This window comes from Scyliorhinus canicula, chromosome 2 (assembly GCF_902713615.1).
Source record: "Scyliorhinus canicula chromosome 2, sScyCan1.1, whole genome shotgun sequence".
Lineage (NCBI taxonomy): Eukaryota > Metazoa > Chordata > Chondrichthyes > Carcharhiniformes > Scyliorhinidae > Scyliorhinus > Scyliorhinus canicula.
In genome coordinates this window covers 228,699,245-228,725,662 of record NC_052147.1, presented here as the reverse complement: position 1 = coordinate 228,725,662, position 26,418 = coordinate 228,699,245, and the positions used below count along the sequence as shown (strand labels likewise).

Genomic DNA, 26,418 nt, shown 5'->3' with positions numbered 1-26,418 from the left:
GGTTTCAGAGAAGTCTGAGCTCATGCAGAGAAGGAAGGCTGATGTCGTCTCCTTCGCCTCTGATTGCAAGGCAGCAAATTTTGCTTGAGTGGCAGTCGGCATCGCCACTGGGGGGTAGTGGCATGGTTGGGTGACCTGTATGACTTCTTGCAGTTAGAGAAGGTAAAGCATGAGTTATGGGGCTCAGCAGGGAGGTTTGAGAAAAGGTGGGGGATCTTTGTGACCGTGTTTTGAGGAGCTGTTCGTCGCAGGGGGGTGGGGGGGAGGGTGAAAAAGGGGACGAATCTGTACAGACTATATGGTTGATTATTGGGAAGTATGTTTCCTCGGGTGTTTATTTGTTGTAACGTGTTTTGATACATGTTTGTAATAAAAAAAGAATAAGGGCAAGGCCATTTAAGACAGAGCTAAGGAAGAATTTCTTCACTCAAAGGGTGGTGAATCTTTGGAATTCTCTAACTGAGGACTGTGGAAGTTCATTCTTTGAGCATGTTCAAGTCAGAAAGTGATAGATTTCTGTATAATAATGGCAACAAAGAATATGGGGATAGCACAGGAAAGTGGCATTCAGGGAGAACATTAAACGCGATTCAATAGAGTGGTAGAGCAGATTCAATGGGTCAAAGAGCCTACTTCTGCTCCATGTTCCTAGGTGCGCAACCAAACAGCTCTTCAATCTTGCCAACCTGAGGCCTAGATAGTTTCTGACCCTCAGATTTTATCTGCATATGGCAGTCATCTGCTTCATTGAAACAGATGTACATCAGCAACCAGCCACCGTGTGGGAGTAGCTCCTGGAGCATCAGGAGGCTGTCAGCCTGCACCATGGGAACAATTGCTGAGATTGAAGAAAATTGCAACAAGCGGAGTTTCAAGGGAGGGAAGGGAGTGTGCGAATGAGAGCAGCGAAAGTTAAATGTTTCTAAATAGCACACCTCAGCTGTGACCAAATGGGTAGCATCATGCCCGGATATTCAGTCTATACTACATGAATTTAGGCCTGAATTTTATCGATTGGGAAGATGTCAGGCAAAAATGCTAATTTACAGTGGCAGGCAGTTCCGAGTGCTGCCATTCTTACAGGTACATGTACATCAGGCAGGTTGAAGACTGAAGCAAGGAGGTCAACAGTAGAGAAAGCAGTAGATGAATGCTGTCAGAATGAGGAAGGGTCCCTCCACAATTCAGTGACATCTCCCTGGAGGTGAGAAAAGAGAGAGTTCATGTTTCCACCAGAAAGGGGGGGGGGGGGGGAAGAAAGAGTCCAGGGCTGGAGGTGGCAGAATGGTCAGGCACAACAGCTTGTTGCTGAGGATGAGTAGGTGTCGAAGCAATGGAAAGTGAGTATAGTGCTAGCTGTGTCCAACATTCCCTAGACCATTTGTGACCTGTGGCATGGGCCATTAGCGCCATTGGGAGCTCCTGATCAAGGGGAAGCATTTGTGTTTGGCTGAAAGAGCAGCTGTTTCACTTAAGCATGTCTCTCTGCAAGGTAAAGCAGGTCAGGGACAGAACAGGGTTCCCACTACATTGAAAAGCTCAAGATTGCAACACCATCTCAAGGCTCTATGTCCTTCTATTCCAGCACACCCTCCACCAGTGCAGATCAACTCACATTGGTAGGCTTTTTTGCATGTAAGAGCGGCTGGCACATTCTGGTGAGCAGTGCACAGATGTTGAGGAGGTAACTGAATCAGCTGTGGCCAATTCATCTTGGAGGAATGAGTAGAGGCTCAGTGAGTCTCTTCCATGCAGACAGCACGTTTCAGGTGCCATCAACAAAGCAACTGTTGCCTCATCAGTGTCAAAGGTTTGAACATCTGTAGAGTTTCCAGCAGAAGCAGTGAAGTCCCATCTTCAAATAATAGAAGCTTCCATCCATACCATGACTGGCTCCATATCTCTTGCACGTGAATGCATGGTGTCCTTGATTGAGAATTGCAATCCTCAGAGGGAGTCCCATGGATCTTAGCACCATGTGGATGAAGGGCGTCCATAGCATGGACTTATCTGGTGCAATGCATGACCAAGGTGGGCCACCACGCATATCCACACATTTCCTCACCATAGAACAAGGCCAGTCTATTCAATGTCTAAGAATTTGTGTATTTATTCTTATGCAAAAGTGATAGTGGTCAGATGTGGAACCAAATAGATGATGTTTTAAACTGAAGATTTCATAAGTGCCTGTATTGACAGAATATCTTGATATATAGCATTGACTGGTAGAGGGATGCTAACGGTCTCCAATGACAAGCCTTTGGGAGAGATCTCTTAATTCAAGCCCACTTGCAGCTGTTCTCACGTGAAGCATCTGATCATAAAGTCATGAATTTCCCTCCCACACATCTTACTGTCATGCAAGCTGTGCCCAGCTGCACCTTCATCATTGGCTGGCAAAGGTTGAGGCACCTCATGGTCATCCCCCTCCTCAAAGGATGTGGCTTGCTCAGTGTCTTCCTCTGGTTTCGCCATTACTCCCCTCTGGAACATCAGGTTGTGCAAATACTCAGCAGACAATGAAGTTGGATATTGCAGGATTTCCCCAGATTGACCGAGGAATCTAAGCTTCACTTTTAAAAAGCCGAGGAATCTAAGCTTCATTTTTAAAAAGCCAATGTCCTGCTTGATGATGGCACTTGTAGCCTATGGCAGCATATGTGTTCTCATGGCTCTGGGTTTTGAATGCATGCGTTCCTGCACTGAGAGTGGTCAATCTCACAACTGTAGCACTGGGAGTACCTGTAGGAACTATTTCCAACAGCCTCTGGAAGATGATGACCACCACAGGAATGTTAGTCACAAACAGAGACATTAACAGGTTGACTCCACCTCATCTGAGACCAGAGAGAGCAGTGTAAAAGTAGCCGAAAGCAAAGGTTACCACTTTGTTAATAGCACTAAGTGGTTCACCTTGATGGCTTTCATTTGTTTTTGTGCAAATTGTTCAAACTTAATTACATTGGAAATATTGAGCCCTGTTCCCAAACTTAGGGGGCGGGATTTTGCCGTAATCGGCGGGGCGGGCAACTCCGGCGGGACGGAGTGGCGTGAACCACTCCGGCGTCGGGCCGCCCCAAAGGTGCGGAATCGTCTGCACCTTCAGGGGCTAGGCCCGCCCCCGAGTGGTTTGTGCCCCGCCAGCTTCTGGGAAAGGGGCTTGGCGCCGCGACAACCGCCGCCGAAGGGCCTCCGCCAGCTGGCGCATGCGCGGGAGCGGCAGCATGTGCTGGCATCATCCCCACGCATGCGCGGAGGGCTTTGTTTTTGCACTGGCAATGGTGGACCGCTACAGCCGCCGGTGCGGAAGAGTAGAGTATAGAGTCCCACCTCCCGGGGCCAGATCCCCCCGCGCGCCCCAAAGAACCCCGGAGGCCGCCCGCGCTGCCAGGTCCCGCCGGCAAGGGCCTACTCCAATTTACGCTGGCGGGACTGGCAAAAAACGGGCGGGACTTCGGCCCATCGCGGGCCGGAGAATTCGGGCGGCACCGGGACCCATGGAGTTGTGCCGGTCCCAGCCATTCTCTGAGGCGGGCGTCGCGATTCATGTGGGGCGATTTTTGGGGGGCCGGAGAGGACGGCAGGGGCGGGATTCACGCCAACCTCCCGCGATTCTCCGACGCGGCGGGTAGGGTCGGAGAATCCTGCCCAGGGTCTTTCATTCCTACCGACAAAACTGCAAAAGAGGGAAGAAGGGGTGAAGGGAAGAGATGGTTTTTGAATGGAGACAGAAAGACTATATGCCTTCAGTAAGAATGGAACTATTCAAAATTCTGTCCAATGGATCGGCTCTCACAATCAGAGTGAAGTTTGCAAGAGCATGCAGTCTTACTGGACGAGTCTAGCGCTCAGGTGAAACATGTCTTGATCAGATGTGCAATCCAACCTGATGACAGCTTAGAGTCGCAAGCCCAACCAACCTCCAAGAGGGCACAGACTCAGGATAAGGGGCCAATCATTTAGGACTGTGAGGAGGAGAAATTACTTAACTCAAAGGAACATACGAATTAGGAGCAGTAGTAGGCAATTCAGCCCTTCGAGCCTCCTCTGCCATTCAATCAGATCATGGCTGATCTTTTCATGGTCTCAAATCCACCTCCCCACCTGTTGCCCATATCACTTTAACCCGTTTTTGTATCAAAAAATATATCTTTCTCTTTCTTGAAACCATTTAATGACTCAGATTCCACAGCACTATGGAGCAGCGAGTTCCATAAATTCACCACCCTCTGTGAGAAGTAATTGCTCCTCACCTGTTTTAAATCTATCGCCTCTCAACTTATATCCATGACCTCTCTCGTTCTAGATTTCCCGACAAGAGGAACATTTACTTTTTCAATCCCATTTGGGGGAAAGGGTTGTAAATCTTTTATAATCTGTACCTCAGAGGGTTATGGATCCTCCATTACTGAATGCATTTAAGACTGGGATAGGCAGATGTTTAGTCTGAGGGAATCAAGGAATATGAGGAATGGGCAGGAAAATTGAAGAAGCCCAAGATCAGCCATGGTCATGCTGAATGGCGGAGCAAGCTTGAGGTGTCTTATGGTCTGCTCTTACTCTGACTTCTTGTGTTCTCCCTGCCTAATGTGGGCATCAGTTGCTCTGCATCTTCCTCCTCCTCTGAACTGTGTTGTTTCAGGGGCTCACCCTCTTCAACGTCCATGTTGAGAGTTTGCCACCACAATGCACAAGACCGGAAGAAACAAGAGAGTCGTGAACACAGCCCAGTTCATCAAGCGAACCACCTCCCTTCCATTAACTCTGTCTATATCTCCCGCTGCCTTGGGAAAGCAGGCAGCACAATCAAAGACTCCTCCCACCCAGGTTATTCTCTCTTACAACCTCTTCCATCTGGCAGAAGACACCGAAGCCTGAGAACACGCACTAACAGATTCAAAAACAGCTTCTTCCCTGTGTTACCAGACACCCGAATGACCCTCTTATGGACTGAGCTGATCTCGCTAGGCATCTTCTCTACTGGTGTAGCACTACACGCTGTATTTACATTGCACATTTACCGTATGTCCTATGTTTTTCACGTATGGAATGATCTACCTGGACTGTACGCAGAATACTTTTCACTGAACCTTAGTACACATGACAATAAATCAAAATCCAAGATCCACACAAGAGTGTACTGCAGTGTACCTCCCAAATAGTCCAGGCATTGGAATTGGATTTTCAAATTGCCTCAGTGGTGGCACCACTGTACTTCTCTCTCAGGGTTACATAAAGTGTGAGTAGCCAGTAATTCAAGGGATGCTCTTCTCTCCGAGAAGCCATGCAGTGAGTATGGTTGATGGCATGAAGAGTAGCAGCATCCTGGACCAAGGAGGATGAAGGTAAGCACCAGGATAGCGAGCCCCGACATGCATAATAACCTTGTGTCGTCATATACCAGCTGAACGTGAATCTCACTTGGCACCTTGGTGGCCACTTGGGTGCAATCCATGATGCTCTGCATGCCTGGGAATTCAGTGATGGAGGTAAACTGCAGTGTACCCTGCATCTGCAGGATCCCATCAGTTTGATATTGTATTTCTTACCCTGCTTTCATAAATAGAGCGTCAGTGACATGCAAGATGCAACTGTGTGCTGCCATTTGAAAGATGCCACAAAGTTCTGATACTTGGAAAGAGCCAGAGGCAGAGAAGGCCACAGTAACTTTAAAGGCTACGGGAAGGGGATGGAAAGAAGTGCCAAGTGGTCTGAGGTTTTCCTCAGTGAGGATGCAAATCTCAGGTACCATCCATCTAGACAGGTAGAGTCTCTCTGCCATTTCCTGGCAGTCAATGCTAACAGTGCGACCTTTGTTGCATTCTGGGCCCTTGTTTCCCTCCTCTGCCTTGCTCACATCTGGGGTTCTGCTTCTGCTCAAGAGGATATTGATCTGCATCACTATTTACCCTAATCTCCAAGTACACCATTGCTTTGGTGCCTTGCTTGTGGTCATATTTGCACTCTCAATACTTCTTGTAACTTTATGCTCCACGATCCATGGAGGGTCAAGACCCCCTCAACTGACCAAGTGCCCAGAGACCACTTATTCTGCTAACTCTGCTCACCCAGCACCTGTGTGCGAAAGGATGAATTTCCCTCTAAGCCAGGTGTCCTTTTATGAGCCCATTTCACTCAATGGCTTGGCCATGACTAGCACCCATTCGCATTGTCTTCACCTTTGACTTGGCCCATTCCAGATCCAGGGTAGATCCCATGCATTACCATGAAAATCCGCAAACTAGCACCTGACAAGCTCACCGACAGATTTAAATGGGCATGACTCAGAACTGGACTGGTTAACAGGGTCCATCTTACTGCCACATCACAACAATGACTGATAGTCAACTACGGCCAGACGAGTCAGAACAAAAAACAATGACAGGTCGCCATAAAGGCACGAAGGAGCTGCCACAAGGGTGGGTGTCAGAAAATGAAATGGCAGCTTCAGTTGCTATGCCCATCCGGACCTTGGTGACCCGGGGGGGGGGGGGGAAGAGTGAAAGGAGGAAGGGTGTGACCAGTGATAAGGGTGGGTGCGGCGCTGTGTGACCAGGTGGAGGGGAGGGAGGGTGATCAGGGAGATTGGGGGTGGCGGGGGGTATGAACAGGGAGAATTGGGGAGGGGGGGAAGAAGTGGACTGGCGGGGGCGGTTCGACAGAGGGGGTGGGAGAAGGTGTTTGACTGGGGAGGAGGTGTTTGTCCGGGGGGAGGGGGGGTTGTCTGGGAAGGGGGGGTTGTCCGTGGGGGGGGGCTTGTCCGGGGGAGGGGGGGTTGTCCGGGGGAGGGGGGGTGTACGGGGGAGGGGGGGTGTACGGGGGAGGGGGGGTGTACGGGGGAGGGGGGTCTTGTCCGGGGGAGGGGGGGGGCTTGTCCGGGGAGGGGGGGTATTCCAGGAAAGGGTGGGGTTTGATCAGTGGGAGGGAGGAGGGGTTTTGACCAACGTGGGGGTTGGGGGGGGGAGATGAAGTGGCAGTTTGGGGGGGGGGGGGGGGGGGATGGACAGTTGTGGAGGGCAGGGATGGTTTGTGTGGGGGAGGGGCGGTTTGTGGAGGAGGGGCGGTTTATGGGGGGGGGTAGACAGGGGAGTGGTTTGATGGGGGGGTGGTTTGACAGGGGGGGTGGTTTGACAGGGGGGTGGTTTGACAGGGGGGTGGTTTGACGGGGGGGGTGGTTTGACGGGGGGGGTGGTTTGACGGGGGGGGTGGTTTGACGGGGGGGGTGGTTTGACGGGGGGGGTGGTTTGACGGGGGGGGTGGTGTGACGGGGGGGGTGGTGTGACGGGGGGGGTGGTTTGACGGGGGGGGTGGTTTGACGGGGGGGTGGTTTGACGGGGGGGGTGGTTTGACGGGGGGGTGGTTTGACGGGGGGGTGGTTTGACGGGGGGGGTGGTTTGACGGGGGGGGTGGTTTGACGGGGGGGGTGGTTTGACGGGGGGGGGGTGGTTTGACGGGGGGGGGTGGTTTGACGGAGGGGGTGGTTTGACGGGGGGGGTGGTTTGACGGGGGGGGTGGTTTGACGGCGGGGGTGGTTTGACGGGGGGGGGTGGTTTGACGGGGGGGGTTTGACGGGGGGGGTTTTGACGGGGGGGGTTTTGACGGGGGGGGTTTTGACGGGGGGATTTTGACGGGGGGGCTGACGGGGGGGGGTGGGGAGGGTTGACAGGGGGCAGAGTTTGACAGGGGGCAGAGTTTGACAGGGGCAGAGTTTGACAGGGGGCAGAGTTTGACAGGGGGCAGAGTTTGACAGGGGGCAGAGTTTGACAGGGGGCAGAGTTTGACAGGGGGCAGAGTTTGACAGGGGGCAGAGTTTGACAGGGGGCAGAGTTTGACAGGGGGCAGAGTTTGACAGGGGCAGAGTTTGACAGGGGGCAGAGTTTGACAGGGGGCAGAGTTTGACAGGGGGCAGAGTTTGACAGGGGGCAGAGTTTGACAGGGGCAGAGTTTGACAGGGGGCAGAGTTTGACAGGGGGCAGAGTTTGACAGGGGGCAGAGTTTGACAGGGGGCAGAGTTTGAGGGGGGGGGGGGTTTGACCGCCGGGGTGGGGTTTGACCACGGGGGGGGGGGTTTTGACCACGGGGGGGGGGGGGGGGGGGGTTTGACCGCGCGGGGGGGGGGGGTTTTGACCGTGGGGGGGGGGGTTTGACGGGGGGGGGGGGTTTGACCGGGGGGGGGGGGGGGTTTGACCGGGGGGGGGGGGGTGTTTGACGGGGGGGGGGGGGGGGGGGGGTTTGACCGGGGGGGGGGGGGGGTGTGTTGACGGGGAGGGCTGACAGGGGGGTGTTTGACAGGGTGTGGTTAGGGGGGAGTTTGACAGTGGGCAGAGTTTGACAGGGGGCAGAGTTTGACTGGGGGGGGGTTTTGACCAAGGCGGGGGGGGGGGTGTTTAACCAAGGCGGGGGGGGGGGGGGGGGTTTCACCAAGGGGCGGGGTGTTTGACCAAGGAGGGGGGGGGGGGGGGTTTGACCAAGAGGGGGGGGGTGTTTGACCAAGAGGGGGGGGGTGTTGACCAAGTGGGGGGTGGGGGGTGTTTGACCGGGGGGGGGGGGGGTTGACCGGGGAGGTTTGACGGGGGGGGGTTTGAACGGGGGGGGGGGGGGAGGGGGGGTTTGGACCGGGGGGGGGGGGCGGGGGGGGTTGACCGGGGGGGGGGGTGGGGGTGGGTGGGGGGGGTTTGACCGGGGGGGTGGGGGTGGGGGGGGGTTTTGACCGGGGGGTGGGGGTGGGGGGGGTTTTGACCCGGGGGGGGGGTTTTGACCGTGGGGGGGGGGTTTGACCGTGGGGGGGGGGGGGGGTTGACCGTGGGGGGGGGGGGGGTTTGTCCGGGGGGGGGGGGTTTGACCGGGGGGGGGGGGGTTTGACCGGGGGGGGGGGGGGTTTGACCGGGGGGGGGGGGGGGGGGGGGTTTGACCGGGGGGGGGGGGAGGGGTTTGACGGGGGGGGTTTGACCGGGGGGAGGGGGTGGGGGGGGGTTTGACCGGGGGGGGGGGGGTTTGACCGGGGGGGGGGGGGGGGGGGGGGGGGGGGGTGGTTTGACCGGGGGGTGGGGGGGGGGGGGGTTTGACCGGGGGGGGGGGGTGGTTTGACCGGGGGGGGGGGGTGGTTTGACCGGGGGGGGGGTTTGACCGGGGGGGGGGGGGTTTGACGGGGAGGAGGGCTGACAGGGGCGTGTTTGACAGGGTGTGGTTTAGGGGGGAGTTTGACAGGGGGCAGAGTTTGACAGGGGGCAGAGTTGACTGGGGGGGGTTTGACCAAGGCGGGGGGGGTGTGTTTGACCAAGGCGGGGGGGGTGTTTGACCAAGGGCGGGGTGTTGACCAAGGAGGGGGGGGGGTTGACCAAGAGGGGGGGGGTGTTTGACCAAGAGGGGGGGGGGGTGTTTGACCAAGTGGGGGGTGGGGGGGTGTTTGACCGGGGGGGGGTTTGACCGGGGAGGGTTTTGACGGGGGGGGGTTTGACCGGGGGGGGGGGGGGGGGGAGGGGGGGGGGGGGGGGGGGGGGGGGGGGGGTTGACGGGGGGGGGGGGGAGGGGGGGTTGACCGGGGGGGGGGGGGGGGGGGGTTTGACCAGGGGGTGGGGGGGGGGGTTTGACCGGGGGTGGGGGTGGGGGGGGGTTTTGACCAGGGGGGTGGGGGTGGGGGGGGTTTGACCAGGGGGGGGGGGGGGGGGGTGTTTGACCGGGGGGGGGGGTGTTTGACCGGGGGGGGGGGGTGTTGACCGGGGGGGGGTGTTTGACCGGGGGGGGGGGGGGGTGTTTGACCGGGGGGGGGGGGGGGGTTTGACCGGGGGGGGGGGGGTGTTTGACCGTGGGGGGAGGGGGGGGTTGACGTGGGGGGGGGGGGGGGTTGACCGGGGGGGGGGGGGGGTTTGACGGGGGGGGGGGGGTTTGACCGGGGGGGGGGGGGGGGGTTTGACCGGGGGGGGGGGGGTTTTGGCGGGGGGGGGGGGGTTGACGGGGGGGGGGGGGGGGGTTTGGCGGGGGGTGGGGGGGGGTTTGACGGGGGGGGGGGTGGTTTGACCGGGGGGGGGGGGGGGGGTTGGTTTGACCCGGGGGGTGGGGGGGGGGGTTTGACCGGGGGGGGGGGGGTTTGCCGGGAGGGGGGGTTTGACCGGGGGGGGGGGGGGTTTGACGGGGGGGGGGGGGGGTTTGACCGGGGGGGGGGGGGTGGTTTGACGGGGGGGGGGGGGGTTTGACCGGGGGGGGGGGGGGGTTTGACCGGGGGGGGGGGGGGGGGTTGACCGGGGGAGAAGGGGGTGGGGTTTGACCGGGGGGGGGGGTGGTTTGACCGGGGGGGGGGGGGGGTCTGACGGGGAGGGGGGTCTGACGGGGGGGGGAGGGGGGTCTGACGGGGGGGGGGGGAGGGGGGTCTGACGGGGGGGGGGAGGGGGGTCTGACGGGGGGGGGGGGTAGCGAGTTTGACTGGGGGGCGGGGAGCCTGGGAATGTGGGTAAACGGGGGGAAGGTTGCGGGAGGGTTTATGACAAAGAGAAGCGGCCGCCGGGCTGTGAGCCGCTGCAAGGAGCCGGGAGGAGTGCGGCCCGCAAGTCCGGTCCGCCTCCCAGTCTCTGTCCCACCCTCACTGCCCCTTCCTCACCAGCGAGGCCGAATCCTGCTCCGCCATCGCCGCCCGTCGCCTGGTTACCAAACACAGGCAGCAACAATCGAGCCCCGACCGCCAGCCGATCGACAGCTCCTGTCTGGCGCTGGGCAATGCGGGGGGTGAGGCAGCAATGGGAACATCACAGTGCAGCTCGCCATCACAGACATGTTCACAGCAACTCACTATTCTTCAAACAAAACCCGAGCACAATCTCCCTTTGTTTTTTTTTACAACTTTAATTTGTCAAAAAACTGTTTAAAAGACAGGGGAGAATGCCAAAACAAGCAGTGTACGATGATTCTTTCTAAAACTGATTCAGCCTCAACTGGAGTATTGCATCAATTCTGAGCATGACTTGCACCATCTGAAAGCTTTAGAGAGGGCTGAGAAAATTATTGCTAGAATGGTTCCAGGGACGAGAGACTTCAGTTGCATGGATAGATTGTGGAATCTGGGGCTGTTAGAAAAATCTCCCTGATGAAGGAGCTGTGCTCTGATAGCTAATGATTCCTAACAACCTGTTGGACTTTAACCTGTTTGTGGTGAATTATACTGTATTGTAATTCACACTGTATTGCATTGCAGTGTATTATGTCCTTGTGGGCTCTGTATGTGAGCCGTTGTGCGGCTCTGCCCATAGGGAGAGATCAGGAGTTTGTACTGGGCTCCACTCTTGGCTCCGCCCATGGTTCCATCCACGGCTCCTCCCACTAACTGGAAGTATAAAGATCTGTAGTTGTGAGCCTGCTGCCAGTTCATCTCGTCGCAGGCAGGCTCAGTTGTAAGACTATTAAAACCATAGTTTACTTCCAACCACGTGTCCTGTGAATTGATGGTCACATCAATTTAATAGTCTTGGGAAACTTGAAGAAAACGACTATGGAATCTGCCCTCAAACCTGATTGACTAGAACTCGACCCGCAGGCTGCAGAGGCGAAAGAAATCTTTCAACACTGGCTCAGATGTTTCAAGGCCTACCTGGCTGAATCAAGCACAGAAACTACAGAGGAGCAGAAACTCAGTCTACTGCACGCAAGGGTGAGCCACCGTATCTCTACTCAACTTAACAGTATTACCTCGTATACTGAGGCCCTAGCCATGCTAGATCGAATGTACATGAGGCCCATCAACGAGGTCTACGCACGCCACATTATTATGACCTGCCGCCAGCGCCCCGCGGAGTCGTTGGATGAATTCCTGCGGGATTTAAAAGCTTTAGCTCGGGACTGTAAGTACCAAGCTGTATCAGCCGAACAGCATATGGAGCTTGCCGTCAGAGATGTGTACGTGGCAGGGCTCATAGAGGCCAGTAATAGCCCCTGGAGAGCTCAGGTGGTGGTCGTCAAGACTGGGGAAAAATTCCGAATGGTAGTGGACTATAGCCAAACCATTAATCGGTTCACGTTCCTCGATGTGTACCCCCTCCCCAGGATTGCAGACATGGTGAATCAGATCGCCCATTATAAAGTCTTCTCCACGGTGGATCTGAAGTCTGCATATCACCAGCTCCCAATCCGCCCGGAACATAGAACATTACAGCGCAGTACAGGCCCTTCGGCCCACGATGTTGCGCCGTCCTGTGAAACCCCTCTAAAGTCCCTCTACACTATTCCCTTATCGTCCATATGCCTATCCAATGACCATTTGAATGCGTTTAGTGTTGGCGAGTCCACTACTGTTGCAGGCAGGGCACTCCACGCCCTTACTACTCTCTGAGTAAAGAACCTACCTCTGACATCTGTCCTATATCTATCTCCCCTCAATTTAAAGCTATGTCCCCTCGTGCTGGACATCACCATCCGAGGAAAAAGGCTCTCACTGTCTACCCTATCTAATCCTCTGATCATCTTGTATGCCTCAATTAAGTCACCTCTTAACCTTCTTCTCTCTAACGAAAACAGCCTCAAGTCCTTCAGCCTTTCCTCATATGATCTTCCCACCATACCAGGCAGCATTCTTGTAAATCTCCTCTGTACCCTTTCCAATGCTTCCACATCCTTCCTATAATGTGGCGACCAGAACTGCACACAATACTCCAAATGCGGCCGCACCAGAGTTTTGTACAACTGCAACATGACCTCATGGCTCCGAAACTCAATTCCTCTACCAATAAAAGCTAACACACCGTACGCCTTCTTAACAACCCTCTCAACCTGGGTGGCAACTTTCAGGGATTTCAAGGACTGCCACGACATGGCGTTCGAGGCCGACAGCCGCCTCTTCCACTTCCTCCGGGTTCCCTTTGGCGTCGCGAATGGGATCTCGGTGTTCCAACGAGCAATGGACCGAATGGTGGACCAGTACGGGCTGCGGGCCACGTTTCCATACTTGGACAATGTCACCATCTGTGGCCATGATCAGCAGGATCACGACGCTAACCTCCATCGATTTCTCCAGACTGCCCAGAAACTCAACCTCACGTATAACACGGAGAAATGCGTTTTCCGCATGACCAGGCTAGCCATCCTCGGCTATGTCGTGGAAAACGGAGTCCTGGGCCCCGACCCGGACTGTATGCGCCTCCTCTTACAACTCCCCCTCCCTCATTGTCCCAGGGCCCTCAAAAGGTGCCTGGGGTTTTTCTCATATTATGCCCAGTGGGTCCCTCAGTATGCGGGCAAAGGCCACCCACTATTTAAGGCCACACTCTTTCCTCTATCAGATGAGGCTCGCCAGGCCTTCACCTGCATCAAGGAGGACATCGCCAAAGCGGCCATGCGGGCTGTGGATTAATCCGTCCCTTTCCAGGTAGAGAGCGATGCCTCAGAGGTCGCTCTCGCAGCCACACTAAATCAGGCAGGGAGACCAGGCGCCTTTTTCTCCCGAACCCTCTCCGCTTCGGAACTTCGACACTCCTCGGTCGAAAAGGAAGCACAAGCCATCGTGGAAGCTATACATCACTGGAGGCACTACCTCGCAGGTAGGAGGTTCACCCTCATCACCGACCAAAGATCGGTTGCCTTTATGTTTGACAACTCACAAAGGGGCAAAATTAAAAACAATAAGATCCTGCGGTGGAGGATCGAACTCTACAAGTACGATATCATGTACTGACCGGGGAAGCTCAACGAGCCCCCAGATGCCCTGTCCCGCGGCACGTGCGCCAGCGCGCAAGACGACCGCCTGAAAGCTATCCACAATGACCTCTGCCACCCGGGGGTCACCCGGCTCGCCCACTACATTAAAGCCCAAAATCTGCCTTACTCCACCGAGGAGGTAAAAGCCATCACCAGGGATTGCCCGATCTGTGCGGAGTGCAAACCGCACTTCTATAGACCAGACAGGGCTCACCAGGTAAAGGCCTCCCGGCCCTTTGAAAGCCTGAGTATCTATTTGAAAGGCCCACTCCCCTCGACCAATCGGAATGTGTACTTCCTAAACGTCATAGACGAGTTCTCCCGCTTCCCCTTTGCTATCCCGTGCCCCGATATGACCTCCCACACAGTCATTAGGGCCCTGCACTGCATCTTCACCCTGTTTGGTTTCCCCAGCTATGTACACAGCAACAGGGGTTCGGCCTTTATGAGCGACGAGCTGCGTCAGTACCTGCTCGACAAGGGCATTGCCTCGAGCAGGACTATCAGCTACAACCCCAGGGGGAACGGGCAGGTGGAGGAGAACGTGACGGTCTGGAAGACCGTCCTACTGACCCTCCAGTCCAGGAAGCTCCCGACCTCCCATTGGCAGGAGGTCCTCCCCGACGCGCTACATGCTATAAGGTCCCTCCTACGTACTGCCACCAATCAGACCCCTCACGAGCGGCTATTTGTTTTTTCCAGGGGCACTACCACGGGGGTTTCGCTCCCAGCATAGTTGAAGACACCGGGCCCGGTTCTCCTCTGGAAGCATATCCGGACCCACAAAACTGACCCACTCGTGGAGAGAGTGCTCCTACTCCACTCGAACCCCCAATACGTGTTCATCGAGTACCCTGACGGCCGTCAGGACACTGTTTCCCTCCGGGACCTGGCTCCTGCAGGATCCAACTTCGACACCACTACCGCCGAGGCGCCCCTCACACTACACCCCACCCAACCCCCGGCGCCCCCACGCTTCCAGGTCCACTGCCCGTGCTCCGCACCTATGGGTTTCCGGCGCTTCCCATCACCAGTCGAACCAGTCGGTACGAAGCTCGGACCGAATCACCCCCGGAGTCCGCCATGGTACCCTCGCCGACCGCCACCACCCAGCCACCAGAAGAGGCTGCAACCCCGGTGCTTCGTAGATCTCAGAGAACGACTTGACCGCCGGACCGACTCAATTTGCAGACCCATCACCCCCGCCGGACTTGATTTTTTTACAGGGGGTGAATGTGGTGAATCACAATCCTAGTAATTCACACTAAGTTATATTGTGTGTGTTGTGTCTCTGTAAGCTCGGTATACAAGCAGTTGCGCGGCTCTGCCCATAGGGGGAGATCAGGAGTTTGTACTGGGCTCCACCCTTGGCTCCGCCAATGGCTCCTCCCACTAACTGGAAGTATAAAGATCTGTAGTTGTGAGCCTGCTGCCAGTTCATCTCGTCGCAGGCAGGCTCAGTTGTAAGACTATTAAAACCACTGTTCACTTCCAACCACGTGTCCTGTGAATTGATGGTCACATCACCCAGTCACCATAATACTTCAGTGACTTCACTGTTTTAGAATGGTTGGCAAATTGCAGTCATGTTTAGGCTACTTTAGAATGGTGATAAGCATCAGAAGCAATGCTTCAAGTTTGCAAACAAAGCCTTTGAAGGTCTACAGTTCTACTTTTATCTTTTTAAAATTTAAGAAAACTAATTGGCCTATTTTTTCTGAGCATACAGTGGCAGCACTGGTATCTTTTTTTTAAATTTAGAGTATCCAATTCATTTTGTCCAATTAAAGGGCAATTTTAGCATGGCTAATCAACCTAGCTTGCACATTTTTGGGTTGTGGGGGCGAAACCCACACAAATACGGAGAGAATGTGCAAACTCCACACGGACAGTGACTCAGAGCCGGGATCGAACCTGGGATCTCGTGCCGTGAGGCTGCAGTGCTAACCCACTGCACCACCAAGCAGCACTGGTATCTTATCCACCTTAAGTACCCTGCCCACAATGTTCTCTCCATTGAAATCAAACATCTTGCACTGCATTTACACAGAAAATTGAGCTAGTTTTACCCGAATGTTATAGTTTTACATTAAAATTCAAACAGATGGCCCATGAATTTTAAAATAAATATTTTAATATACAACAGAAATATGATTATTTAATTGATATTTTCTCAGTTATTGATTACCATTGTTAAATATTTTCTATTTTTTATTTTCTGCAATAAAATGCCGATCCAAAATTAGATCATGTAGATTCCACTAGGGGGAGCCAAAAGCCAATTTTGCTTCCTAACAAAATTACAAATTGTCAGCTGCCTCCCTCAACATATAAGCCATCAATGGTTCTTTTTTCAAAGAGCTGAGTAGAGGAAGTCACGTAAGATAGTTTATTAACCTGAATTCAACACTCAGATCTTAATTTGTGCTCTTCAGACAGATAAGTAAGCTGTTTATTCAAAGCACAATTCACAGGCCTCAAAAAAGGAAGTTGTTGCTGTGGCAATATGCCTGTGCACAGGTTTGTATATGGTTATCTTTTAATGTAGTACAGTGGGCTAAACAGCTGGCTTGCAATGCAGAACAAGGCCAGCGGGTTCAATTCCCGTACCGGCCTCCCCGAACAGGCTCCCGAATGTGGCGAATAGGGGCTTTTTGCAGTAACTTCATTGAAGCCATTGTGACAATAAGTGATTATTATATTATTATGTACATAGTATCGATACAACCTCCAACCAGCAGGTGGCGATAGAGATTTACCATGTAACGCAAGATATCCGGCAGTTGGTAGTAAGTTGTATGAGAGGAAGTTCACTAGAAGTAGCTCCAGGAGAATTCACTGAATTCATTTATTTCGTTACCGTTTGTATCACAGTTCGTTAGTTATCTTTCCATGTGTTCACCTTGTTAATAAAACTATCTTACTAGTCAAAGAACTAGGGGCACAATTCTCTCAATGGAAGACTAAGTGCCGACGCCGGAGTAAGAACCGAATGTTTCACTCCGGCATCGGAGGCCGCTCCTCGCCCCCCCCCCCCTATTATCCCACCCCCAGGGGGCTAGGAGCGGCGCCGCGTCAATTTCGCGCCGGCCTTGCATAAATGACGCGGCCGGCGACACTTAAATGACGTCACCCGCGCATACGCAGGTTGGCCGGCGCCAACCCGTGAATGCGCGGTTGCCGTCCTCCCTGCAAGACATGGAGGATTGATCTTGCGGGGTGGCGGAGGAAAAAGAGTGCGTCCTTTAGAGACTCCGGCCCGCGGATCAGTGGGCACCGATCGCGGGCCAGACCCCTACTGAGCACCCCCCTGGTGCTCGACCCCCCCCCCCCCAACAGGTCGCACACGCAACGTTCGCGCGCTGTTCACGCTGGCAGCGACCAGGTGTGGTTGGCGCCGGTCTGAACCCGTCGGATTGGGCAGGCCGCTCGACTCATTCGGGCCGGAGAATCGCCGCTCGCCTGTTAGAAACGGCGAGCGCAGATTCTCCCAGCGGCCTGTCGTGAAACGCGGCACACCGTTTTGGGGGGGGGGAGTGGGAGAATCGCGTGTCGGTGCCAGGGCAGCGTGTTGGGAATCGCCCGGCACTCCCGCGATTCTCCCACCTGGCGTGGGGGTCAGAGAATCGCGCCCTTGATGTTCTGTGTGCATCTATACTATGGTCACAACATAACATAACAGTTGCTTTGGCCAGGTTATTGCTGTTAGGACAGCCATAACAAGTGCCCACATTCTATCAAGGGCACCATTGATGTTATATTATTGCAGCTTTTGTTAAATATGTTAGGTAGAAGTCAAATACCGGAAAAATCAGATAAAAATCCTAGCTACATAGGGATTCATGCATTTCACCGTCCATTCTAATGTGTGTGTAGTTAACAATTGCTTCCAGAACTTTGAGTTGATATGGATGAACTCATTAGCTCACCTTCCTCTGGGAACGTGGCATCATCATTTTGATCTCTCAACGTGAGAAACATCCATTGGCAGAGGTGCTATCCATGCGCCCAAATCAAGGACCGCGTAATGTCAATGTACATGCCAGGCATGTGACCTGCTCTGTGCCGCCACTGCTGGTGGGAAGACTATGCTGCTTTAAGAATACATTTGATCTTGGGACAGCGTGCTGATGTCAGGAGGAGGCAGTCTGCCCCGCTGTGCTCCGGTCCTGCGCACTGCCGGATCCACCTGGGGCAAATGTGTGGGGCGGCCAGCATTCTCAACCGAAAAGCCGGTCGCAGATGGCATTTTTAAAAGTCGGCCACAGCTGTTGGGCACTTCTCCTGTGATTGGGAACACCGTGGTCAATCATTACACGACCCAGCAGACACCCGCCCATGACCAACCTGTGGATTGCGACCCTAAGTTTAAAAAACCTGAACTCATACCTAATTCTCACTTTAACTTGCCTCCACTCTCCACACAAGATGGACAAATGCAGTGGGGTGGAAAGAGGAAAAATCATAAGCAATAGGAAAAAACAAGTCTTTGTTTCAGATGATGGTTTTTCGGCGCACCATCCTTCACAGAAAGTTTGCAGGTTAAAGCCTTTGTTTGAAGCTTGCGCTAGTCTTCTCTGTTGATCGATTCATTCAGGTTCATTCAAGTTCAGAAATGCAGCATTCACAGCAGCCTTTCCAGGGTGATTGATCAGGAAGATGCAGTCAGTTAAGGCGCCGTGGTGACATGGGTCCCCCGTAGAGTTTTATAAAATGTTTAAGGACACGTTGGCACCACTGATGGTAGTGGAGGGGTGGGAGTGGAAGGACTGCCAATTAGGGTAGCAAGAACTCACATTAGGTCCTTGGGGGTGCAGGTGCCTGGGAGCAACTCCGTAAGCTAAATTTCACTCGCCTGTGAGGAAAGGAGGATTTGGGAAGGTGGGATAGTGTCCCTTTGTCGTTGGCTGGCCGGGTGCAGGCAATCAAGATGAATAATTTGCCACAGTTTCAGTTTTTGTTCCAGTATCTACCAGTCTTTTTGCCTAAGGCCTTTTTCGAGGGGTGGATAGGCTTGTCTCGTCGTTTGTGTGGGCAAGTGAAGGTTGTGGATAACGAAGGCGATGTTCCAAAGGAGCTGCAGTCGGGGTATTGTCTCTTCCGAATTTGTTGCACTATTACTGGGCAGCAAATGCGGAGAACGTGCGGGGCTGGAGGAAGGAGATGGAAGTTTGTGGGTGCGGATGGAGATGGGGTCCTGTAAGGGGTCAGGCATGCGGGCGCTGGCAATGGCACCGCTGCCGCTTGCGCCAGGGAAATGTTTGGGCAATCCTGTAGTAATAGCCACACTGAGGATCTGGGAACAATTTCGGCAGCACTTCAAGTTGAGGGCAGGGTCGAGGGTGATGCCGATTAAAGGAAATCATGGGTTTAGGCCAGGGCGGATGGATGCGCGGTTCCGGGGATGGCAGGAGAAAGGGGTAAAAGACATGAAGGATCTGTTTCTGGAGAGGTGATTTGCAAGTTTGGAGGAGTTGGGGGTCAATTATGGGCTGCAGCGTAAGGAAGGCTTTAGGTATATGCAGATGCTGAATTTCGGAAGAAAGACTTTCATCAGTTTCCCAGTGGCACCGTTCTTCATGTTGTTGGAGGAGGTTGGCGAATGGGGTCGTCTCAGCGATATATAGTCAGATTATGGAGGAGGATAAGGAGTCTATGGAAGGGATTAAGGCCAAGTAGGAGTAAGAGCTGGATGGGGCTGGGGGAAGGATTATGGTGCTAAGTGCTGTGCAGGTCAATGCCTCAACCTCATATGCGAGGCTGGAATTGATTCAACTGAAAGTGGTGTACAGGGTGTACTTAACCAAGGCCAGGATGAGCCGACTGTTTGAGGGGGTGAAGGATAGTTCAAGCGGTATGGGAGGGCCCAGCCAACCATATCCATATGTTCTGGTCCTGCCCGAAGTTGGAGAAATATTGGGGTCGTTTTTCAACATCGTGTCGGAGGTTCTGCAGATGAAGTTGGAGCCGGGGCCCCTAGAGATCATGTTTGGGGTGTCGGACCTGCTGGAGTTGCAGATGGGAGCAGGATCAGATGTCTAATCCTTCACCTCATTGATTGCAGGGAGGTCCTGCTGGGGTAGAAGTCAGCTTCTCCCCCCAGTACCTCGGCATGGCAGTCAGCAGAAGAATTAAAAGAGAAATGTAGCAATCTACAGGCTCCAGTAAAGGTCCTGCAGCAGACAGAGAAAGAGAATAGAGCCCACGTAGCAGACCATTCAAAGTGCCTGCGGTGGTTGGAAAATTAAAATCACAATTGTCTATAAAAAGATAATGTGTGCCTTCATATGAGATAGTGGTCCAGAGCCAGAGTGGGAAGAGATATAGGAGGAGGTCTGCAAATATGTCGACTCTGACATTGGATGGGGACCCCCCACCCCTGTTACAGACAATAGAATCGTCAACACCTCCAGAATATTCCCCCACCCCTATCATTCTGCTCACCACTGGCCAACAAGACGGCCAGAATGCTAAGATTACATATGTCACTCTGTACACCGTAGCACAACACAAGAAATCTCCAAGACGGTTGAGGTGTTTGGGCCAACAGGAGAACCAAATGCATTCTTCAAGAATACACACCAAGAGAGGGTTTTTCTGGGTTAGATGATGTAGAGGAGGCAAAACTAACACTAATGTGCTTGAGCCCAGCAAAAAGCTCCGCCCTGCCCAATCCCCAAAATGTAGGTGTGGGGACATTAGAAGAAATGAAGGCTGCAGTTTTGATTGATATAGGATACGATAGAGGAGACCCAGCGGACAACCTGAATAAGTACAGACAAAAGAAAGGGGAACACCTAACGGCATACGCCAGTCACTTGTGGATTCAATTTACAGCAGTTTGTGGACGGTCAGGCCAAGTGAGTTAAACATGCAGAACCGGTCAATTGGACCTGAATGCTAGTCTTTCATGCTACCAAAGGGAGTCGTAAGGCATGTGAGAATTTTGACCCAGCCAATGGCACACACACCTAGACATGGATGATCCTGAGGATGATCTGTCTGGGAGAAGGATGTACAGGAGCTAGATAAGCCCAAACCCACGAGGGAGGGGTTAATGAACCCCTTCCGAACCAACTCATAGAATTTACAGTGCAGATGGAGGCTATTCGGCCCATGGAGTTGTCAACGGCCCTTGGAAAGAGCACCCTACCCAAGCCCACACCTCCACCCATAACCCAGTAATCACATCCAACCTTTTTGGACACTAAGGGCAATTTAGATGGCCAATCCACCTAACCTGCATATCTTTGGACTGTGGGAGGAAACCGGAGCACCTGGAGGAAACCCACGCACACACGGAGAGAACGTGCAGGCTCCGTACAGACAGTGACCCAAGCCGGGAATCGAACCTGGGACCCTGGAGCTTTGAAGCAACAGTACTAACTACTGTGGTACCGTGCTGCCCAACTCGAACCCTGGCCTGGTGTGATGTAACGAGGGAAGGAGCAGGAATAGGGATGGTAACGACAGTGGGTATCCACCCCTATATGCTCCTCCCATCCCTAGAAGCAGAGATCAGCCCGAAGGGACCCCAGGCATTCACCTCCACAGGGATGATGTTACAATTGAGGCCAGATAGATTTAGATTTAGATTCAGATTTATTGTCACGTTTACCGAGGTACAGTGAAAAATATTGTTCTGTGTACAGTCCAGGCAGATCGTTCCATGCACAAAAGAAAAAAACATAGGACATAAATACACAATGTAAATACATTGACATGGGCATCGGGTGAAGCATGCAGGAGTGTAGTGCTGCACAGTAGAGAAGATGCGTAGAAAGATCAGTTCAATCCATAAGAAGGTCATTCATGAGTCTGGTAACAGTGGGGAAGAAGCTGTTTTTCAATCTCAGACTTTTGGATCTTCTGCCCAATGGAAGAGGTTGGAAGAGAGAATAACCCAGGTGGGAGGGGTCTTTGATTATGCTGCCCGCTTTCTCCAAGGCAGCGGGAGTTGTTGATATAGTCAATGGATGGGAGGCGGATTTGCATGAGACTGACCTGTGTTTACGACTCTATAGTTTCTTACGATCTTGGGTTGAGCAATTGCCATACCAGGCTGTGATGCAGTCAGTTGGGATGCTTTCTATGGTGCATCTGTAAAAATTGTTAAGTCAATATGGACTTGCCGAATTTCCTTTATTTCCTGAGGAAGTAATGCCGCTATTTTGCTTTGTTGGTCGCAGCTGGGTGCACCAGGACAGATTGTTGATGATGTGTACACCGAGGAATTTGAAGCCATCTCCATTTCCACCTTGGCACCATTGATACAGACAGGGGTGTGTTTGACACTTTGCTCCTGAAGCCAATGACCAGCTCCACAGTTTTTCTGACATTGAGGGAAAGATTTGTGTCTTTGCAACATGCCACTAGGTTCTCTATCTTACTTCTGTACTCTGACTCATCATCGTTTGAGATCCGACCCACTACGGTCGTGTCATCAGCACATTTGGAAATGAAGTTGGAGCCAAATTTTGCCACACAGTCGTGTGTGTATAGGGGGTAAGGGGCTAAGTACACAGCCTTGTGGGGCTCTGATATTGAGGATTATCGAGGAGGAGGTGTCAGTTTATCCTTACTGATAGTGGTCTATGGGTCAGGAAGTCGAGGGAGCAGCCAAGTCCTAGTTTTTGGAGTTTGGATATGAGCTTGGCTGGGATTATGGTGTTGAAGGCAGAGCTGTAGTCAATGAATAGGAGTCCACATTGTCGAGATGCTCTAGAGATGAGTGTAGGGCCAGGGAGATAGTGTCTGCTGTGGACAGGTTGTGGCGGTATGTGAATTGCAATGGATCAAGGCATTCTGGAAGTATTGAGTTAATGTGTCGCAGGACAAACCTATCGAAGCACTTCATAATGACAGATGTCAAGGCCATCGGAATGTAATCATTGAGACACGTTGCCTGTTTCATCTTTGGCACTGGTATGATGATGGTCTTGAAGCAGGTGGGAACCTCGGAATGGAGTAGGGAGAGGTAGCAGATGTCTGCGAACACTCCCGCCGGTTGGTCCGTGCAGGATCAGAATCTCCTCCGTTAGTTCTTGGACGAGATGGGGGAACATCGCTTGTTCAAGTGGTACCACGAAAGCACTGTATTATATTGGTAGCCTCTCATTTTCCATAAGATTCAGAAGAAAATAATGTTATTTTGGGAAAGCTAGTCCACCTCTGATTGCAGTCTCACCTTGGACATTGGTTGAGGAGATTGGCAGGGTTCAGAGGTGGTATCACAGATTACACAATGTTCAATTCCCATTGGTCAATTGCCCAGCCATCAACGTTCTGAAAAATACTCCCATTGATCTCCAGAAGTAGACTATAGGAGCTTCAGATATGCAACTGAAGATTGTACTTATTCTGTCTCCGAGACTATCCAAGGCAGAAGATATTGAGCCCAGACCCTGCCTGGGGCACAGTTGCTGTGCTGGTGCTTGAGAGGATGGGTGTGCTTATTCCAGTGGTGGTGCTCCTCAATTTAAGCATTTGTGCGCCCAAACCTCCAATGGATTAGGAAAAAAATTGAGGGGTTTGGGTGGGCACATAATGGCAAGGGTAGCAAGATGAGTAGCAGTGCATAAATAGTTTGTCATGCTAAAGGTAGGAACATGTGCGTGGAGAGTTAAGAGAGAATTCTCTATTCCGTAGAGCAATGGAGGCTGAGCTAGACAGATCTTTGATTGGCAAAGAAGTCAAGAGTTATAGGGAAAGGCAGGAAAGTGGAGTTAAGGTCACTCTCAATGAAGTGTGATGAATGTAAGAAATTGTCATATTTTATGTTTTATATTTATGCAGTAATGTTATTAAAACCTGGGTTAACATGCATTCAGATAGTATGTCTGCTAAAGCTGTGATTAAGGGGTCAAAAAAGTGAGATAATCATTGATTTTGTACGTGAAGTGTTCTGCTAATAGAATATTGCTTACATTAAAAGATCAGCGGAGGTATAACTTATTAGGGCTTCTGTGATTAGTCCTGATGAAACAGGTTATGGGACATCTTGTGCGAAGAGACAGAAGAATATCTTGTGATTTGAGTACTGATGATTAATTGAGGGGAGGAACCAGGTCTGTCTGAAAAAGTTAATTCTTCCTAGGATTTTAATCTGAGCAGAGGTGTTTCAGTTTTTATCATGAAAGGTTCTCTCTCCAAAGATTCTGCTCAGAAAAAAAAGTAGAAACCTGATTTTTAGCGTCATTCATGAGTGGTATTTGAACTACATTGGTTTGCTTAATTGGAAAAAATAGTGACAGGTTTAGGAAGTAAGTTAAGGATTTTTCTTATTTCACTTAAGAACTGTTGTAACTGTTAACTGGAAAGCTATTTCTCTGTTGTTAATGTAGTTAACTCTGTGTTTGAATTAATGTTTGTTTCAACGTAAAAAGTACCTCTGGGGTCAGTGTTCTCACTTCTGTGGTGCAGTAACATTTCCTCACCATTTAACAAGTTGCAAATAGTTGGATTCTCATTCTGGATCCTAACAGAAGCCATGAGCGTATTGAATGATGGAGCAGGCTTAAGAGTCCGAATGGGCTACTCCTGCTCCTAATTCATATGTTCCTATGTTAAATAGGAAGAGAAAAGGGCACATTGACATCAGTGTGGTCAAAAGGGTAACATATTTCTGATGGTAATAGCAGATCAAGAAGGTGCGAGCACAAGCATAAGGAGGAGCAAGTGTTTCTCTTTGATTAGAGGAGGTGCAAAGTGGGGAAGGAAGGATTGATAATGCCTGGGAATAGTGGGTGGCAGTGCAAAGGATATGAGAAATTAGAAGTCTGAAAGTCCTCATGAGTCTATTAGAATTTTGTACCCCAGCATGGCATCTAGGTCTCAGGAGCAACAGTTGTGGCATTTACTTACTCTGCCATGTTTCTCCATGGCTGATGAGAAATTTGTCTGGCTGCCTGTAACCCATTGATGAGGAAGATAACTTCTTCCTGCTGCTGACTTCCACTTTGAGCACCCCTGTCACTGATTCAGAACCTGGGGGCACTGGATAGGGTCAAGCTGCAAGTTTCTCCAGAAAGTTACTACCTACCATCAAAATAATCACTTCCCTTTTAAGAAGACTGTCTGAAGTAGCCCTGTTGAATTTATCTCCCTCCCAGTCGATGAGTTGTTCATTAACATGGTTGGAACTGGCAACTCACTGATTGCATTTAAATTAAGCCTGGATATAAACTTGTCTGGACTTCCCATCAACCGTATCCTTCCTCAATCTGAAGGACACAAAAAAAAGCCTCAGTAAGTAAGTATTTACTCAAATAGGTAAATGGGGTATTTTTGTTTAGAAAAATAATTTCACCCAAATGATATTGTATGAAGAAAGATATAATTAGCGACTTACCTACTACTGCCATGCACTAGTTGTAAAGACAGAAAATGTACCTTTGTTATTAAATTTGAGGTTAAATATTAATTTGCAATTGTAGTGCGAATACATGAAAAATATTGCATAATAGTGCATAATAATATATTCCAATTTGTAACTGGATAGCACTTCTGACGAAAGGTCATCAACCTGAAATGTTAACCCTGTTTCATTCTCCACAGATGCTGCCTGACCTGCTTCCAGCATTTCTGTTTTTGTTACAGTAAAAAAGCAATATTCACACTTGGCCATACTTGTTACCTCAATTCATATATATTTGGGTGATCAACAATCAGCTTCCTCTGGTATATTTTAAAAAATAATTATGTCTTAGCAATCCTGAATTCTCTGAATTATAAATTACATTAAGCGCAAATGTTGAATTATTGTGAAGAAAAATTAATTATATTTCCCTGGATGAAAAACATTAAGTCAAGCAAAAGTCAGTAACATGAAAGGATTTATGTTTGGGTTATAAATAATTCATGAAGAATACAGACCATTTCATTTCTTCATTGCTTTCTGACAGCCCCTGTTGCGCCTCAGGATGAATAGCTGGCAATAGCTCACCAGTTCTTAACCATCCACTCTGCTATCAATCTGAATGGATGAATGTCCAGGATTCAATTTCCTATTGCAGCACAAAATTTTTCCAGCATTGAAGAATCCATAATCACGCACAACATCCTTCTCTTAATTACTATAATAATAGATCTTCCATTGCTTTGCATGTTGCTATCTTGGTCTGGGCTATTATTCTGGAATAGGAATATATAGAAGCCTTCAAATATTTTTATAGCCATTGATATAAAAGTACTGCATCTCAGTTCTGTGTACACTGCATCAAACCATTTAGATTCATTAAATATTTACAAAATCAATCACTAGAAATGAATCATTAAGTGCTTTATTAGCAATGTTGTAGGCTAGATCACAGCTTCCACGAAAAGATAGAATTATACTTACTGTGTTAATTTGCAGCAAGCTGCATTGTGCTTGATTAAATAAGAAATATAATAAGTAAAGATAGCAACGGAAGCTCCCTGGCAACCAAACATCACAGTGATGCAACAGTACAGCATTCAGTGTTTGTCACACATTAGTATTTGGGTGGAGTCCAAGAAATTAGATTGCAGTCCTATCCTTGGTCTGCCAGATTTTAACTAATTGTTTCATGAACAGGACTCAACCTTTCTCTTAATTGACTAAATCCAATCTATTGTACAGCTTTTCTGTTAAATATAGACCCCAACGGCTGGATTTTCAATCTGCGGTCAAGAACCCAACATCCAGATCATTTCCATGTTCCGATTCCACGCAGTGTCTGGCATCACTCAGGCAATGCTATTTTGAAATGAAAAGCCACT

At 51.3% G+C, this 26,418-nt stretch overlaps 1 protein-coding gene across 2 annotated transcripts in view; it reads right to left on the bottom strand.

The window, feature by feature from the left end:
• The window catches only part of ttc21b (tetratricopeptide repeat domain 21B), a 116,727-nt gene extending 90,593 nt beyond the window's left edge, over nt 1–26,134 (bottom strand). Inside the window, exons 1-2 of one of the 2 annotated variants that reach the window (XM_038789720.1) lie at nt 26,018–26,134; nt 25,552–25,682 (exon numbers count right to left, since the gene is read on the bottom strand). In XM_038789720.1, coding sequence (XP_038645648.1) covers nt 25,552–25,554 — 3 coding nt within the window. In that variant the 5' untranslated portion in view covers nt 25,555–25,682; nt 26,018–26,134. Of the gene's footprint in view, nt 1–10,594; nt 10,738–25,551; nt 25,683–26,017 lie in introns of those variants that run through there. The other variant, XM_038789719.1, reaches the window with a different exon arrangement.
• Nucleotides 26,135–26,418: the final 284 nt, after the last annotated feature.